The sequence below is a fragment of the Stegodyphus dumicola genome, chromosome X1 (genome assembly GCF_044657685.1).
Source record: "Stegodyphus dumicola isolate Sdum_Otavi_A_Nest chromosome X1, ASM4465768v1".
NCBI classification, from domain to species: domain Eukaryota; kingdom Metazoa; phylum Arthropoda; class Arachnida; order Araneae; family Eresidae; genus Stegodyphus; species Stegodyphus dumicola.
In genome coordinates, this window is record NC_140780.1 from 107,585,641 (window position 1) to 107,605,425 (window position 19,785).

Consider the following 19,785-nt stretch of genomic DNA (forward strand, 5'->3'; position numbering starts at 1 on the left):
TTAGTGGAAAATGACGTATTATTTTCTAGTTGAAGAGTACATAAAAGTTTTCTGTCACGTTTTATGAATGAGTGAAGATAATCTGGCTGAGTGCATTTTAAAGTGCTATTTCTATTTGCAATTCTAAACTTTCATAATGAACAATTTTTTCGTTTTTACAGCTCTCTTTAGAAATGAGAATGATGCCTGTAATTTCTGAATTTCAACATATTTGTGGTGCTAGTATAATCAATGAAAATTGGGCCATCACTGCTGCTCATTGCATTGCTGGGTAAATATGTTTTATTATTTTATTTCATCGCTTTATAAAAAGGCATCTTAAAATGCACTGATCAAAACAGAGAAAACATATCCAGAGTCGTAGAAAACAGTTAAAATAACTTCTTTTTTTCATTACAAGAATTTTTGGCATTGCCATTAATAACGTTTTTTAAGAAGCAGTAAAATTAAATGTATATATCTTTGGGGAGAAAAAGAGTGAAATTTAGACCGTTTAAATAGTACATTTCAAAATGCAAAAAAAAAAAAAAAAAAAAAAAAATACTATTGGACCAAGGAAATTTGCTTAAGCTTTATAACTTAAGCAAATTAATAAATTAATGTGTCCCCTCCCACTGCGAGATGAGAATATGATACACATTTTGCGGAATCTCATACTGAACTTCGATTGTTTTCCAGATCAGGAATATGAGATGCTATTCAGTGCGAGAAGTGCAGTAGATATTGACAATAGCGTTAAAGTTTAGATGTAGATTAGACATTTCGGACCAAAAAACACGAAATATCAATAATACCCTCACAGGGATACGAAACACAGATTTTTCTTCCATATAGACGTACTAACCACTTATACCACTAGCGAATGTAATGGGAAAAGACGATAGTTGCTCACAGAGGTACCAGATGCTTGCTTGCAACTCATAAAGTAAAAATATTGCATACTCCTTTTAAGCTTGCTAAAAATTAAAACAGTTGTAGAAATCCTAGTATTTTCTGCAAGCTGTTTTGAGCCTCATTAGAAGAGACATAAATTGATGACCTTGTCACTATTATAGCATTCTAGTAATAATATTTCGTTTAGTTATTTTGTATTATCAGAAAATAGCATATTTGAGCTATATGCATTAATAATGAATATTCGTATATTCGTATATCCCTGTTGGTTTTTACTCTTAGCACTGTACTCGATAATTAAATGAAATATTGATTACCTTATTGCAGAATAGGTCCATAGTAAAGGTTTTGCCGTGATATATGCCAATGTAAGATTTATATACACTTAAGCACATTTAACGTAGTTTAGGTTATATATACGTAACATGCATCTAGATTTAAGACATTTTTTATTTACGATATGTTTATAATGACTGAACCCATCGCACAGATCAGATAAATAAGCTTAAGTATGCAACGTTATTATGGGCAAAGCAGGAAGTTCAGATGATTCTATCTCTCTTTTATATACGTTATTATGCTGCATCTGATTTTTTTTTCATTTATGGAATTAATTGTTCCAACCAATAAAATATGAAGCTAGATAGGCTCAGGGATCGCATATCGTTCTAGACGTCGATCTGGTTCATGATACAGCTAAACATTTAAATTGTAAGTAGCTCATCAAGTGATATAAGTGAGTGGCTTGTAAGTAATTAATTTATTACAGTGCGTCACTAATACTTTTAGACATCATTTGAAAATTTATTCCTTAAGTATTTTGTTGGAGTTAAAACCGAAAAAAAAAAAGATTCCATCTCCCGGTGTTAATTTCAAGTGTTTGTTTGCCTAATTTATTGCTTGATACAACATTCGTAGCTCGGATTTCTGATGAAATAGCGCATGTATGTCAGTAATAATAAGGATAATAAAATAAAAAATATTCCTAAGACTTCTTGTACGTGATTAGTAATAATACAATAAATGCAGAAGTACTATTATATGATTACACTCTAATTACACTTAACACTGGATAACCTTTCTAGTCTTACAGGTGAATTCTCGTCTCATCTTTAATTAAGAAAAATTTAATATAAGGAGCTTACAACGAGCATTAAAGAAAATACGATATTTATTAGCATTATTTTGGCTTGAAATTATCATAAAATAAATTGATTAACAAAACTTAGCTTACTTTTCTTGCAGTCAGGCACGATGCAAACACTGGCCAATGAATTAGAAACCCAGAAAGATCAGTATTTTATTGCATAACTGCTCTGATTCTTTTGGGCATCAAGTCTGCATACTTTTGGATGGCATTTAAGTCCAGAGAATACCATCCATTGGCTATGCAACCTTTTAGATCTTGTAAATTAGATGGAAGAGGAAAGCGCTGTCGGATGCATCTTTCCACCATATCCCACACATTTTCTATGGGGTTAAGATCCGGGCTGGCAAGGTGTTCGAAGTCAAACCAATGTTCAGCAAACCAATTTTGAACACTTCTGACACGATGTATAGTTGTGTTATCGTCCAAGAAGTATCCGTCGCCATCAGAGTAAAAATGCAACATTGCACGGTGAACTTGATCTGCCAGTATATCTAGGTATGTCATGGCTGTTTGTTTACCCTCGAGGAAAACCAGGGCACCACTTTCTTGCCAACAGAACATCCCCCATGTCATGATACTCCCACCAGACCCTTGCACAATACGAATAAGGCAAGATGGATTCATGGCTTCATGGGGTTCTCCCCAAATTCGACGTCTTCAATCAGTGCAAAATAAGATTACCCGTTTCAAATCCTCATATGTCCAGGGTCTTCTTTCCCGACACTACTGCAAACGAATTTTTGCATGTCAAGAAGAAATGAGCGGTTTTCTCACAGGCATCCGACTATGCATTATTATCGTCTGCATTTCTCTGCGCATGGTTCGAGCTGAAATCTATTGTGAAGAGTCTTAGTTGACGATCTGTATCAGTTGAACTACAATCGAGTCCCTGCTCTGTCGTACAATTCGTCGGAGACGACGCCGATCAGTGTCTCAGAAAACTGTGCTCAAACCGCAGTTACATCTTCTAGAGAAGGATTGTGGGTTCTGATTCCAACTTTTGAAAACCTTTGATATGGCTGCTTTTGGGAACACAGTGAGATTTGCTGTCGAAATCGAGGCCCCTGCTAAACGGGCACCAGTAATAAGCCTTTTATGAAATGGTGAAAGACCTGTCATTTTTTCCATTTTACTTTGTAGACACATTAGACATTTTTTGGAAGCAGACAAGATGAAAAATTAGCAACGTCTTCACCGTGAATCAAACCGCGGACCTCTCAATTACGCGTTGAGCGTGCTACACCACGAAGGCTCGCTAAGAAGGCGGGAGAAATACCTTATATACCCCCTTTTAAGGGGCGACTGGGGTTTTATGGACCCAGCTGCCAAATCCTGGGTGAGGAGAATCATCATCCAACACCCTTTTAGTTCGAGCGCCACTGTAGAGACATTAGGTATTCTTTTGGAAACAGGAAAAATGAAAAATATGCTACGCCTTCGCCGGGAATTGGACCACGGACCTCTGAAATACGCGCCCAGCGTGCAGACCACCACACAACGAAGGCATGCCAAGAAGGTGAAAGAAATACCTTATAACTTCATTCATCGTGAAACGTATTCTACATTCTAACCATGTGTAACCAACGTCATAAAAACATTTGCATACTTCATCCCTAACACGCATTCAAATAAAAATCTCAAAGATTTCTAACTCATTGGCTAGTGTGTGTAACAGCGCTTCAGTTATTTACAAAGCAAGTATTAAACTGGAAATTAAAAAAAAAAAAAAAAAAAAAAAACCGCCTCCTATATTGACACGCTTTCAAGCCTAACTATAAATAAAAGTTTAATTGCTCTAAGTTGCGATGCCTCTCTTCTTCAATTTAGGTCTTTGTCGTGAATAAAATCCGCTTAATTTGCATTTTTGGTTAAGCTGATAGAAAGCAGAAGTCCAGGAAATATTCTCATGGTCTCAGTTCCAGTACTATTTATTCGTAAACTTATTATGAGGTATCTGTTCACAAGTCCTAAAGACCGTAAGTCAGGTCATTCATAATCCGGGGACTGCCTGTCTTTGTAAATAACATGGCAGATAGTAATAAATTTACATGGGCTTTGTCCAATTTTTATAGCCTGCACAGGCAAAGGCGATCTCACTGATATAGCGTAATCCTTCTAAACTGTGCTACTTTTGGGTTTAATTTTAGAATGCCGTGCAATCGTCAAAATCCCGCATGACCTGAGTAAATATTCTTGTTCAAAGTTTTGTATTCACGAGGTACGGAATGTTTATTTCTTGACCCGCTTTTGTTAAAATAGTTACGTCTTTTTTAATAAATATTTAATTTTGCTTCTTTCATTTCCATTTTAGACAACATATATTGTCAAATGCGTTATCTGTGCTACATATTTGGGTAGTAGCTGCAGCTAAAAACTGTTTATTTCTTTTTGCGTATACAATTAATAATATATAATACACAATAAAATAAAGTTTTGAAAATGTTTTGAACCAGCATTTCCTGTTTTCCCTAAAATAACAGCTTACAAAGACAGACGTCTTAATAACATCATTTTTCAAGTAGCTGCCTAGTCTTTGAGCATTTCTTTTGTGCTGAAAATGTCTACGTTATCTCATATTCAGCTGGATGCTGCTGAATATTAAATTAAGATATTTTAAAATTTAAATGCCAAATATTTTTCACATTTCAGCCAGAACTGTCATCATACATAGAGAAAACTTCATAGCTGGCAGCCTTTCGATGTAACAGTAGAACGCAGGCTTAATGCTCGAATTAATATTGTATTACAAATAAGAAGCCGCATACGATTGTTCTGAAAATTTATTTTCTAATAAAACTTGTAACTGAGATTGCAAGATAAGGTCCTAATAAGCATACTGTCTACTGTAAATATATCGCCAAATTAATTGTGCACCTTTTTTCCAGAGGTTATTTTACAACTTATCGTGTGGTGGCAGGAGCTCAAAATATTTCAAAGCGGGCTGCACCGACTTCTCATGTGGTAAGTAGCATTTAATGATTTTTTATGACTTCGATAATAATCAAGATTCATATTTTAAATTCTTGACGTACTTTTCTGTAGGTGCTACCAATTGTCCACGAAGGCTATAATCCAGTAGTTTCGCTGAAAAATGATATCGCGCTGTTGCTTCTTACTAAGCCAATTAATATAGCGGAATCGGATGGGTATATAAATGGAGTTTGTCTTCCATCACGAGATATGGCTGATAATGTGACGGGCATGGCAACAGTCACTGGATGGGGAACTACGAGTCAAGGTACGCAATAAATTTTCTAACTTTCGGTACAAAATAATTTAAATCTGGATATCCGTGAGAAGTAGAACTCAGCATCATTCTGCTCAAGTGTAGTCAGGCTGTCTATTAGCTTTTACTGTAGTTTGAAGATGATATTTACGTTTTCAAACACAAATCAACTCTATAGTTACATATTACGTAAATTAATGAGTTTGAATATCAGCTTTAATACTGCAGTTTTGCATATTGTTTAAAAATATGGTATGAAAATGCACCTGTGTTCTATGTATTGACCTAATCTTTCCTGCTATAATTATATGAGGAACATAATACTCAACAAATACTTTCAATTTATTTGGAATTTCAAAATTAATTGCCTAAAATCTTATAAAGCTTCTAAAACAAGCCTTGAAAGAGTGAGGTTATAAGGCGATTGACTGTAGTTAAGAAGTAAGAACTCGTAACAATGCTACTGCTTTAAAATGTTTAGGTTATTACAAATTAATGTAATTTTTAAAGATAAACTAAAGTGAAATATTTATTTAAGTAATGTTTTCAGTAATCTGAAATAAAGACAACAAGAAAGGATATATTTAAGTGCCTCATAAACCTGACATTTAATCGGCCTGATGGATAGAACACATTACAAGTAACTCTTATTTAAATATTTCACCCTGCTGTTGCATTTCTAAAGTATTCCATTTTTCTTCAGTTACATTGATTTAGATTTCTATGACATTAAATCTTGAAAGAAGAATAATCATGTAATAATTATTGAATACGCTCAGTTTTAAGGATAGAAATGTACAGTTAGAAGCAGTTAAGAATAATTAAGGAAAATTGATTTATTTGGCAAAATTATTATTTAAATGTTTCATTATCAGTAAGGTTCTTCCTTGTTTCTCGATCAAAGGAAATCATAACAGTAAGGAGAAGCTACTTTCTAAAGAAAAGAAACATGTCACTTGCGTTAAAACTTATCAACGCATTATTTTTATAAAAATCGTTTTCAGTGAGATGTAATTTTTTCTTTGAAGACTTGGCGTCTAAAAAATTAAAACTTGTGAAAAATTTATAGGTGTTAAGTAACGGATGACGATTAAAGAGGTGAGATTACTAAAGTGCAATAAGTTAATGCGAATCAGGATCTTACCAAGCCCTGTTTATAGTTGCATAACTAATCTCCAGAGCTTGGTCAAGGCAGGGAAACTAAGAATCATGATCTTACCAAGTGCTGTTTACAGTTGCATATCTAATCTCCAGAGTTTGGTCAAGGCAGGGAAACTAAATTAAATAAATGACAAATCTCTTCACAAGCCGATTAGTTTTGATGCCGATTCTTCACACAAATACGAAAACCGGCCTTCGGAAGAAAGAAAAAATGTAATTTATGAGAAACTCATGTCCGAAGTTCTAGCAGCATATGAATAACTAATTACTAAAATGTAATCGGAACATAATTTGGTAGCAAAAAGATGTTGTAAATGTTTGCTCTGCTTAATTGTTCGTAAGAGTAACTCATCTGTAGATTGAGAAGTGGTTAAACGCATTTGAATTCTAACACCTCCTTCAGAGTTTTATTCGCTTCTACATGGTCTACCTGTATAGGGTAATAAGATTTTTCTCAAATTCAAAACGAATGCGAAACAGATTACCTTAGAAAGTTCTCCAGGAATGCGTGGCTCCCTGTGAACGCTAATTCATAATTAAACATTCAGTCTAACTGCAGGAATAATTTTAAAAGTGAATATAAGAAAGAGAATTAGTAAATTCAAATATTTTGGCTTCTAGCGTATGAAATTTATCTATGAATTTCAAATTATATTTTTCGTGCATTTGATGATTGCATTTAGGGTCGTTTAGTAGATGAGAGAAAATTTTTATTATTAAGTTTTGCATAAATTCGGCACCGTAAAACGAAAATAAAATGCCCAGAGATGCAGAACATAGACCTGGAATAATGCTACAATTAAAAACAAGTTTTAACTGCATTTTAGTATTTTAAAAGTTTTTAACCTAAGAAGTAACTGTCACCTTTTTAACAGTATGAACAAAAAGGCGAAAGAACTGTTCCCTAATGCATTTTAATTCTGCGTACAGAAATTTTCATTATGGAATTGAAGACTCTCAACATAATTATAAAATTTGTTAACTTCTTTGTGAACAAAGCAGAAATGAAAAAGACACACATACGAGTAGCTGTTACCAAGAAGAAAATTTTATTTTTTAGCTACGATTTTTATTTCTGAGCTGAGATTCTGCAGGTGCTGATGCTTTCGCTTAAGCTTTGAATAAGATTGAATTGTAAAATGAGTTTTGCTTGACCTGTTAATAAAATTTTGATTTTTATATTTTTAAACGCATTAAAAATATGTGTTTGAGCACCTTGTTTAAATCAAAGGCTTTCATCATATGATTACGTATACATATTTTCTCGAAACAAAATTTCATTAATTTACTGACACCAAATATTTTATCATGGTCTGTTCTTGTTAACGCGTTTCACTTACTACGCTACCGCTTGAAATGACTCAGTATCCTAGATAACTGAAAATGAACTCCAGTCGACAATGAATCAGTCGACTTATAAAAATGGATTAAATTTTGTTAACTGCTTGCTTACACTGCAGAGTTCAGCATTCCTAATAATCTGAATTTTGGTCTGATTCTCACCTTGTTGGCAAATATATTACCTGTATTAATTTAGAAGTCAAATAACAAAAATCAGCCTTATATTTTCAAAATTCACAGGACTAGTTTCGATGGTTTTACCGAACCATCATCCTCAGCTGCAAAAGCGCAAATGAACGAGATAAGACGTAATGATATTATAAAAAGACCTGGACAGGAGATAAGCTACTGGCACCATCTCTTGATGAAACCAGAACTAAAACATAATTTCTTTAAAGGTTGAAGGCAAAGATGGATTGGAATTAGGGTCGTTGACTAGAACAGAAAGATTTTTTTGAATTTGAAACGCCTCTAGAAAATCCAGTTCACCAATGGAAGATGTTTTTTGAATAATTTTGGCAGCAGAAAAATTGAAAGTGCGATTTTTGGACCAACAATGTTGGGCAACAGAAGACTTCTGTGTTTCCTTTTTTCCTGTGCTTTTCACCCAACAATATTAATCAAGCAGTTAAAAAATTCTCATCTGAACACACCAAAAGGCATACTCTTATTTTAGGAGATTATAAAAATTCTGTTGTCATTCCCTTCTTTCTATCAATTAGCTATAAAGTTGCACGTATTTTGCAGAAATTTAATTTTCGGGCCGTTTATTCTCCCATCAATAAAATTTCTAGTTCCATACTCAAGGACCCCATTCCGGATATGAGAATTCCTGGGGTATTTACAGGATTCCTTGCCAGTGTGGTTTAATTTACATTGGCCAAACTAAGAGAGCCTTAAAATTTTGTGTAAAGGAACATGAGGTATATGTTAGAAGGAAGGAAACACAGAAGTCTTCTATTGCCCAACATTGTTGGTTCGAAAATCCCACTTTCAATTTTTCTTCTGCCAAAATTATTCAAAAAACATCCTCCATTGGTGAACTGGATTTTCTAGAGGCATTTCACATTCAAACAAATCTTTCTATTCTAGTTAAAGATGCTAATTCCAACCCATCTTTGCCTTCAGCCTTTAAAGAAATTATGTTTTAGTTCTGGTTTCTTCAAGAGATGGTGCCAGTAGCTTATCTCCTGTCCAGGCTTTCTTATAATATCATTATATCTTATCTCTTTAATTTGCGCTTTTGCAGCTGAGGATGATGGTTCGGTAAAACCATCGAAACTAGTCCTGTGAAATTTGAAAATATAACGCTGATTTTTGTTATTTGATTTCTAAATTAATATTTGTTCGGCGTGTTGTTGTATCTTATATTACCTGTATTTAGTGATGATTGTATGCTCATCCACAAGGTCCAGTTTTTGCCAAATTAACAGCAATATCCACAGTAAAATAATCAATTCAGCTTCAAGACAAATACAACCTGGACATTAGATAAGCTACTGGCGCCATCTGTTGATGAAACCAGAACTAAAACATAATTTCTTTAAAGGCTGAAGGCAAAGATGGGTTGGAATTAGCATCTTTAACTAGAATAGAAAGATTTGTTTGAATGTGAAATGCCTCTAGAAAATCCAGCTCACCAATGGATTTTTCTAGAGGCATTTCACAGGACTCTCAAGAAGACGAAAATTCTTGAGATTCTTCAAAATATTTAGAAGAAATTTTAAAAGGTCTGTTTTACAATATCTGCGTTTCAGTGAGGCAGCACTTTGACATTCATTGACGCATGATGGATGTACAAATTGGTGAAAAGAATAAGATGGGACGTTATCTTTAACTAAAATTTTAATTGAAGTATGAGCCGAACAGTTATTAGGTATTTGATATTAATTAACCAATTTTATTACTTAAATCTTTACTATAACTTCTCCTTCCCAAATGTAAATTAGTTGTTTCACCAGAATTCTCACCAGCTCTTACCAGAATGCAAATTACTTGTTTGAATGTTTAAGTCGAGGGTTTTGAATGTTTTTGTGTTAGAGCTTTTGGCAGCCTCACCTGCATTTTTTTCCTATAGCAAGCTCTGCCAGAGATTATTCCGTCTTTAGTCATTTTACTAGTCGCCGTTAAGAACCCGCCGTTAAAATATTTGAACCAGCTTAAGTAAACCATTTTGGTTATTCTTCAAATGAAATACTGAATTTGAATTTCAACTTATGTTAAATAACCGCAAGGGGCGAATGCTATTTGCAAGTGTTGTCTTCTGTTTAATTTAAAGATTTAATAAAAAAAGGCTATTTTTACCTTTTCAAGACTTTGTCATCCTAATTCAGGATGAAGTGAAACTTGCTTATCAGTCTAGTAGGATTCTTAGGACACTGATTTAATCTTCTACAAAACTAAAACTTTACGCAGTATTCTATAATCAGGACACCAATACAGATTCAAGTCAAAATATCTATTGCTAAGATTATGCGCGAAATATTTCTCTTTGAAACTCTAGTCCTCTATTAAAAACATTTTTCTGTGGTAGATACTTTAAAACCTACTAAAAACACCTAGGTCTGTTTTCTATCCTAAGTGGCCAACCAGTGACCAAGTGTAACAAACAATAGTAGGTCTACATATATTTAAATCCTGGAAAATGGCTTGGCAACATGGGCATTTTCGTTGTTTTCTTCATGCATAATACAGGTATGAACCTTTCCTTAGAACGTCCTCCTTGAAAATATTTCTCGCCTTAGGCAGATATCCCTAATGTGCCGCAATCCAATGAATACTCAATACTTATTTCTTCTTCATTTACAAATTCGGATATATAACGTATATCTGTACGGTTTTCATTTAAAATAAACTACATATCTGTCATCTATAAGTTCCATTCTACTGTCGATATTTAAAGTACATTCTAGGATGACTGCCTTTAGATGATGAAAGTGAACCCATTTCAAATAATAGCATTAGTTGAAGGGAATGATTAATCAGAAATGGGAATTAAAAAAAATGATTTTGTGGAGACAGTAGGTATTTTTCGAAGCAAGCAAGATGAAAAATTAGCAAGTCCTTCGCGGGAATCGAACCGCGGACCTCTCAATTACGCGCTGAGCATGCAGACCACCACACCACGAAGGCATGCCAAGAAGGTGGGAGAAATATCTTATAATGTAATCTTAGAAGATAAAAAATTGCGGTTGTTAAAAATTGTTAAAAAACTGCAAAAATTGTAATTTAAGAATTTTAGCAAAATTTCAGTATATTGTAGACAGAATAAAGTACTAGTCATAAAGCCCGAAAAGTTGCACCCCATAAGCTACAAAATAAAGGATATTTTAAGTTATGAAAGCTGAAAAGTAGCTTAATTTACAATTTTATAGGTTTTAAATTTAGTTAAGAAAAAAAGGAAATGTAATACAGTTAATAAGGAAATGTATTACAATAATAATCCTCAATGTAATTTTTTTTTTCTGTAGGAGGTTCTCTTTCTGACACTCTAAGAGCAGTGGATGTTCCTATTATAACTGACGCTAAATGTCGTGAAGCTTATGAAGATATGATTGAAGACACTATGATTTGTGCTGGTTATGAAGAAGGAGGAAAAGACTCCTGTCAGGTCAGTTAAAAGTTTTCTTCTTCTTTCTAGACGTTAACTTTACATGGTTTAATTATAAACTCATATTTTAAACAGATGTTAAAAAATGCGGGACATAAATCTCTCATAAACTATCCCTTTTATTATTGACAAATATCTCTCGCAACGCAAACTCGGCGTATGAAAAGGGTAACAAAGAACTGCAAAATAAAACTGAAGAAAAAGTTTCTTGCAATTTGCGTACTTAAAGAATTAGCAGAAAAGAATATCCTTTTGTAACCGAAAAGCCCTTTTTTTGTTGTTGTAAAAGAAGTAAAATTTTGTTTTAATTAATCAGAATTCTAAAGCTTTTGAATTAATTTTAAAAAGCATTTTAATTAACAACCAAGTTAATATAAGAAAAAAAAATATTATATAATATTCTTATCTGTTAATTCTACGCTAGATGTAATAATTTGTCTCGTTATAATGACCTCGACCGATCTTCTATAAACCCAACGTAATTTTTCTCTCAATATAACGACACATCTATGGATAAAAATCGCATTATAAAGACACTTTTGAAAATATGAGTAACACAAAATATGAGAGACCATTTCCTTTCCTTTTTTTATGATTAATATTTTTCTGAAAATTATAACAAAGCAAAATTATGTATATTTACAACCAATCTCTTTCCAAAAAATTAGAAAACAAAAATCTTTCTCTTGCCGTAATGGAAAATTCTCAGAATATTTTCTGAAGTAACTTAAACAAAATGAAGTTATTGCAAGAAAGTGGTGAGGGAGATTGATTCTAACTTATGTTGTAGAGACATTAGATATATTTTTGAAAGCATGAAATACATGAAAAATGAGCAGTGTCCTCTCCGAGACTCCAACCAAGGACCTCTCGAATACGCGCCGAACGTACTGATTACTATACTACGACTGCGCGCTGAGAAGGCAGGAGAAATTCCTTATAATGTAAATTACAAATTTTATTTGCTTAAGTAGTCACGCAATGCAAATGTATGCATTTTGCAAGTTGAATATCATTAAGCAGGTATTTCTAAGCATAAGTACTTTTAGTTAACAGAATTTTTATTCCACTGATAATTTATTACAAGCAATTTAGCGTCTAAGCATTTAAGCTAAGCCGAATTTTTTAATTCATTGAGAAATTAAAGTTTAATAGAACAGAAATGCTAGTTTTGCAGATAAGTCACTTTTGCTGACTTTCTAATAACATTCCATTTCATTCAATGACCTTCTGACGCAATGACCTTTTGCCTTCTGTTCATAAAGGTCGTTATAGTATAAGCAGAGAGTACAAAAGATTTGTAAGCAAATTAAACCGACAATAATGAATTATTCTTGAGCAAAAATTAGATACGAAAATACTTCAAATTTTAAACATGGAGTATTTAAGTTTATTAATTATTTTCTCATGCATTTAGCAACTAATAATAATATGAGTGATGATAAGAAAATAAGTGTAGAAAATGAAATGAAGGTAATACTTATTTTCAACCTCCTCAGCATGATTGCCATTATGCATCTGAACAAATCACTGAACTGAAGTCAGTTTTGTATAAAGAATTTGATGATAAAGTAATGAAATGCAAGAGAAGTATACTTTTCCCCCCGCTCCTTTATTTTTTAAAAATTTTTCTAACAATTTATTAAAAGTGTACTTTTACTACTAGCACCTACTAGGACTACCTACTACTAAGACTACTTACTAGGACTCATAGCAGCACCCGTTACTAGAAATGGTCTAATTCCATTTCTAATCTTTTTAAAATTTCAAATGCATTTTTACTGAAGGAAATTACGAGGAAGGAGCTATAAATAACTTGCGAAAGCCTGCGATATCTCAGCAATGTATTTTGTTCATACAAAAACATGGAAACATGAACAAAAGCCTATGTTTAAATATACGAACGCAACAAAACATTTCACCTTATGCGCAACTAATTTTCTACTTTAAGCTGTACGCGTAGTTTTGAATTGAAAAATGACACGGAATAAAATCGAGATTTCATTGATTGCAATTACTTCCTATCAGTTAAAAACATCAATAAAAGAACTCCCGAATAATCAAAATCAAATCATTTTTTCCAATATAAGAAATTCATAAACTTCCTTAAAATTTGCAAGTTAAATTTTGTAATTATATTCATTTCGGTAAGATAAGTCGTTGTGTGTGAAGGCGTTTCAAACTTAAAGCATGGTTGGAAATGCCTTGCTTTTAAATACAATGTGTTTCAAATTGAAAGCAAGGTTGGAAATGCAAAATCTTTCAAAAATTGCACGAATGATGTTGTATGGTTGGTCATAAAGCAATGCTTTCCAATTTTAAGAAATAAATCAAATGAGGTTTTCTGACTGACAGTTTTGTCATGTGTAATGTTTTAGTAAAAATATAAGGAATAAAAAATTTCAGGCCACCTAAGAAGGAAGGAATAATTAGTAAGATTTTTTTATCTTACTAAATATCCTTTAGGCAGGGGAAACGATGATAATAATATTCCTAAGTACATAATATTCAAATAAAATAACTTAACCACTTATCTCAATGAATTTGAATACATATGTATCAGTGGAAAAAATTTTCGATTTATCGCTTTTTGCAAATGTACAGAATAACACAGCATACCACTTTCTAATGTAATGAACTCAAAAAATGCGTTCTTACACGTATTTCTAATCCATTTCGAATCATTAGTTCGAACACTTTAGGTTCTATAAGCAAAATTTTATCCAAAAAGTACACGGTGTAGAAAAACATCTTTTAGATGATTATCACATCAACATAACTCAGTGATATATTTAGTACATACCGATAATTTCATCTCGAATACTATAACCAGGATAAAAAGAAATGATTTATCGGTTTTTCACAGTTTATGCACGCAACAAAAACATATTCGATTTAACGTATTTAAAATAAGCCTACCAGATGTTGTTTGAAAGCGATTTGAGAGTCTTACAACCTTTACAAGTTGTTAATAAGCAACTAGTGAGATTAAGGTTAGCTCAATTGGCTTCTAAGAAAACAATTTAGATTTTACGGTTCGTATGATTTCCAAACGAAAGTCGAAATTTATAATTACAAAGACTTTTATGCCACGAAAGTATATAAAATAGCAGTGAATTTTTGCGTAACTTCAGTTCCACGTCGTGAAAGAAGTATTTACTTTCTGCATCTGTAACATAATTTACCATTAGACTTAAAAATATTCAAAATTATTATAACGCCCTTTGATTGCGTTTCCTTGCACAGGTTAATTTGAGATATTAAAATAAAGAGAAAAGAAATATTTTTGACACCAAATGTTTTCTAACAGTATTAAGACATCTGACATTGCTATTATGGAGATAGTAAATTTCTAAAGAAAATTTAATATCATTTAATATCAGTTATTATAAACTACACTAAAAACATCAAAACGGCTACAGCGTTAAAGAAAATAATTAGCAAAATTATATTTATTTTACAAATATATGATGACTGAAATGTGAAATTATAAAAAATTCAGTTAATTTTGAGACACAAAATATGCAACAATCAGTGCCTCTGACATCCATCTCAGGAAATAATGTCAGCTATTATATGGCTAGGCACAGAGTCGAGCAGACTTTTAATAGTTTTTTGGGATACCGCAGTTCGCTCGGCTTCAGTTCTATGCTAGAGTTTATTATCGTAGATGATATAGATGTAGATACATTCGATGACAATTCTGTCTGCAGCCTTTGACCAGACGTTTTCAAGACTTTGTAAGGTCAAGCAATGGAGGCCCCCGAAGATATGACATAGCCATGAGCATCAAAACCTAAATCATGTAACGATAGCTGAAGTACCCGATATGTAGTCTGGGGGTACGTTGGCTGTGTACCCAGTGACATTGCATTTTATCAAGCGCTAGGCCGTAGGGGAATGTAGAAAGCGACATTAGCAATGTTCGTCCCCTTCGAAGCCTCCACACACAGTTACATTCATCTTGATGCTGTAAGTAAATGCAAGATTCACCGGAAAGACGATGCTACACGATTGATAAGTCTACAAGAATCGTTAAACTAATTATAGGTCCTAATTTTTGTGGTGTAGTGTCAAGGAAAGACGAAGCAATAGTCGCTCAAGTGAACATGCTTTGTGCGGCGCAACATATCCAGTTTTCTGATTCAGAAAATTGAATATACTACGAAAGCAGTATCTCAGGATACGATGCTCTACCTCACATGCAAATTTGAAATTAATTGCGCGCTTCCTCTATGTGCATCAATTTTTATAACCAACAGTTTAAAACAGATAAAAATTCTTAGAAACAGTATAGTATTTCCTGTTCAGAAGCTTAATCACTGAGAATATTTAGTATACGTGTAGCTATTAACGAGTCAGTTAGACAAAAGTTTCTGTAAATGAAAGGGATTTGTTCCTACATCATTTACAGGACTTTGCATTATTCATATTAAACGTTCATGCTTATAGCATTCATATTTATGTAAAATATCTCAAACAAGAAATATTTGGGCTTTTTATGCGGCCCTTAATTCTGGAGGACGCATTGTGAAAAACATACAGAGAGAGATCATGGTACGAAAGTTCTCATTTATATTTAAGAGTATAAAAGGTGTTTTCCATTTCAAATTATAGATCGAAAGCAATCATTGAATCTGTTGTTAAATCAAATTAAATAATTTCATGCGAAAATAATAACGAATAATAAGACCAAACATATATGAGTAAATGAATTTCTGACGAATTAAAAATAATTATCATAAATATAGTGGAAAACAGCTATCAATTAAATAATTGTTATTTTAAATTTCACTATTATGAACTACGAAATAATGAGTTTAATAGTGAAATACTTTAAAATGTTAAATTTGTTTAAACGATCTTATCTGAAGATTTAAAATTTTGCAGTCTTCATCGACTGAGCACTTTAATAACGAGAGGAAAAGAGGACAGTATTTGATTCTAAAGTTGCGGTGCTTTACAATACTAAATTATGCAATAGACTATTCGATGTGATTAGATGAAAGTTTCATAATGTAAAACATTCTAGTTTTAGCACCTTTCATATAAAAGCATACATCAAAGGTATACTCAGTTTTGTGCAACGCTATCTTTAGCTACTCGATAGTTACGAAAATGTCCTGTCGCAATAACTTGAATACTGAGTTCTTGCTTAGTTAGTGGGCGAAAAATTAGTGCTTAGATATCGAGCAATTAGAGGCGTTGTTTGACAAACAGAATAAGGTTACGAGGGGCCATGTTTAGGGATTTGGAAGGCGTAGAGTTCAGTACATGGTTATATTTTGTGCATTCTACAGATAAGGATGAAAAACAGTTGCCTTCAGATAATGAACTGGACCTAACACGGAAAATTAATCTTTCTTCTGCTTAACAGATGATGTATATGACATTTTCATATTCAAAGAAAAAACTGTTTTGAAAGCGAGTATTTATTTCTGAAATATTCTGTATTAATTAATGAAATTACTATGTCAGTTCTTATAGTGACTCTTCAGATCACTTTTAATTTAATGTTTATGGTAGCTTTGAAAGTGCTTCGCTTTTGTAAGTGCGGGGCAGATTTTTGTAATGTGGGTTTTTTGTACTGGCCTGGAAACTGCCTTACATTTTGTAAATGTGAGTACATATGCGTTTGAAACTTTTTAAGTTTTAAGGAACATTATTTAAGGCTTGCTTCCAAACGGCACCTGCAAGCTGCTGAAGGCCGATAAAATTTTTTTTCTCAAATAATGATATTTAAACGATTCATTATCTCTATTTCCTTTACTGTATGCAGAAAAATTTTAAAACAGCTGATCTATGTGTAAATAAATCGAAAAAGTTTTAATTCCATACTCTTTTTGAGTTATAGTCCTAATTCCATGTTCTCTCGCAAATAATTATATTTCTATATTTTGAGTAAGAAATGAATACTTTTGTGGAGTAGTTTGTTAAAAACAACTCACTAAAAATTGATAATATCAAAATTCAAATTAAGAATTCAACAGGACGCATTAATTGATCAAAATCATTTTTTATTTTATTTACTTATTTTTGAAAATGCATATTACAAATATGAAAATTTAATTGAAAAAATATTTACAAACCTATAACTGAATAAAAGTTTTATTTATAAACTGAATGGCCTAGAATGGTTAAAAATATGTATTTTAGCACATAAATCTAAGCACTACAGAGAAAATTAAACTTTCCAACGCATGGACTGTAACGCATGGTAGTTGATAAAAGAAGAAAGTAAAATTTCTAAGCTGCAAGTTTGGCTTTTGAAATGTATCCCTTTCAGTTATGCAAACTGCTAGCTTTCCAAATTGCTGAAGCTTTTAATTTTTTTTTTCAAAATAGCTCTTAGGATTCAAAGTTAAACTGCACTGTAAAAATAGAAAAATATCTGACAGAAGAGAAGTATAATTAACTAGTTACTATTATATTTCTTTCACATGATTTTTACTCAGATAATATACTTAGATACTAGATTTACTTAGATATTTTTATTCATATTTCTTAATTCTGTTTTAGGGTGACTCTGGTGGACCTTTTGTGCAAAGATCCGAAGAAGGTGTGTCAACTTTAATTGGCATTGTATCTTGGGGAAAAGGATGCGCTCAGCCAAACTACCCAGGTGTTTATACAGAAACAGCGCATTATATGGATTGGATTGTTCGTACAATGAAAAATGTAGGAAATCGTCATGTATAACATACGTATTTTATTACTCAATAAATAAATCTCACAATAAAAATTGATATTCATTTTCTTTGTCCTTTCTCTCTGCAAATGCATATTTTTTTCGAAATTAAAAACTTGAGAAAATAATAAACAACATTTTCAGCAATTAAACTAATATACACTAGAGCACGGAGTTTACACATTATTGACTCTATTTTACCATGTTTTATTTAAATTTAGATGTATGTATCACGCAGGAATTCTACGTACTTCCAAGAAACATTCACAGAAAAGTGCAGAAATTACCTAAAGACAAATATAATAAATTTTCTGTTAAAGTGGATACTCTGACTTTAAACTACTAGAAATATGACGGTATCCAGAATTATTAGATCAAGAAGTTAGTTGCAAACCCTAAACACCACATTTTCTTGCGTGTTTGGTAAAGGAAGAACGTTTCTCGGAATTTTCTGTCACTGGCTAGTGCCAGTTTGTTTCACATATTTCAGGGCAAGGATCTGCCAAAAGCTACTTTATTCAGCTCTTGTTCATTAAATGTAAATATATATAGTTACAACCCTTCGTACTTTAAAATTTTATAATATTGTAGGTTTTTTTCATTACATACAAGTAGCACGAAGACTACATTCAATAAGTGATGCTGACTGCTAAACTTTCTTCTTTAGAGATAGATTAATCTCCTTTGTTCATTTACACATTTAATTAGGGAGAATATTGTGTAATTATTTTATATTATTATCATAGGTGTTTTTTACGATTAGATAGTTATCGGTAATTGGAAATCAAGGTAGAAATGTATTTCCTGTTAACCTTCAAATCTGTTATTGATATGAATTGTTAAACATTTTGAGTTTTTAATCGTTTTCATCGTTTGTCACTTCAGTGTTTTTTAAAGGAAGTAAATTTTTTAATTCCAATTAATTTTGCATAATTTTAAAGAATAGTTGAAAATGAAGCAGTTACATGAACATTGCTTTTACAAAATATTTCTTTGCATTCACAACGCACAAGTATCTCAAACTGAAAAATTATACTTTTAAAAAGTATTTTATGTTAGATAATAAATAATAATTCTACTCTTGTTTGTTGATTCTAAAAAATAAACAGTTTGACACCATTCTCAAAAAATTTTATTCGGTATCCAACCAGAGTAAACAAGCGCGCTATAAACCCACTTTCTCCAGCGGGTATTTTCAAAATATGGTATTTCAAAGATGTAAAATTCTTAAATCATTAAGGGGTAGATTTTAGGTGCTGGCTTAGTAAAAAAATGATTTCGTTTCAAATGTGACTTGCTGATCCGTGGAGATTAGTCACCAAAGTCTGAGAACGGAATAAAGCTTGGATCATAAATGTAAAGCCTTGTGATTGCTCGCTCATGATTTCTCACTTACGAGTACATTTTACGCCACGATAAAGCGACAATTCACTTCGAGGCGAAAGCTGGCCGTAGACTATTAAATGCATTCTTGCCGATCTTCGACGTAATTCTTTCCGGATTCATTTTGAAGTTATTGGACAAGGTTGTCTACGAAACAGCTGTTTAGTTGTAAAAGGCAGACTGCCTGCATGTTTTTAGGCAAAAACATACTTTCTAATAGGTGTAACAGAATTCGCTTGAGTGAACATGGTAAGAGAGATAAAAGGAAAAGAAAGTAGTAGGGAAAGAGGTGAAGGCAGCTTTCGGAAAAGAAATGTGTAAAACTTTGATCA

General features: G+C 32.5%; 1 protein-coding gene across 2 annotated transcripts in view; it reads left to right on the top strand.

Annotated features, from left to right (window-relative positions):
- The window catches only part of LOC118195904 (trypsin-1-like), a 32,820-nt gene extending 14,692 nt beyond the window's left edge, over window positions 1–18,128 (top strand). For both annotated transcript variants that reach the window (XM_035367243.2, XM_085807753.1), the window contains 5 exons: window positions 162–271; window positions 4,930–5,005; window positions 5,087–5,282; window positions 11,243–11,382; window positions 17,902–18,128. In XM_035367243.2, the coding sequence (XP_035223134.2) occupies window positions 162–271; window positions 4,930–5,005; window positions 5,087–5,282; window positions 11,243–11,382; window positions 17,902–18,081 (702 nt within the window). In that variant the 3' untranslated portion in view covers window positions 18,082–18,128. The remainder of the gene's footprint in view (window positions 1–161; window positions 272–4,929; window positions 5,006–5,086; window positions 5,283–11,242; window positions 11,383–17,901) is intronic.
- The last annotated feature ends 1,657 nt before the right edge of the window (window positions 18,129–19,785 follow it).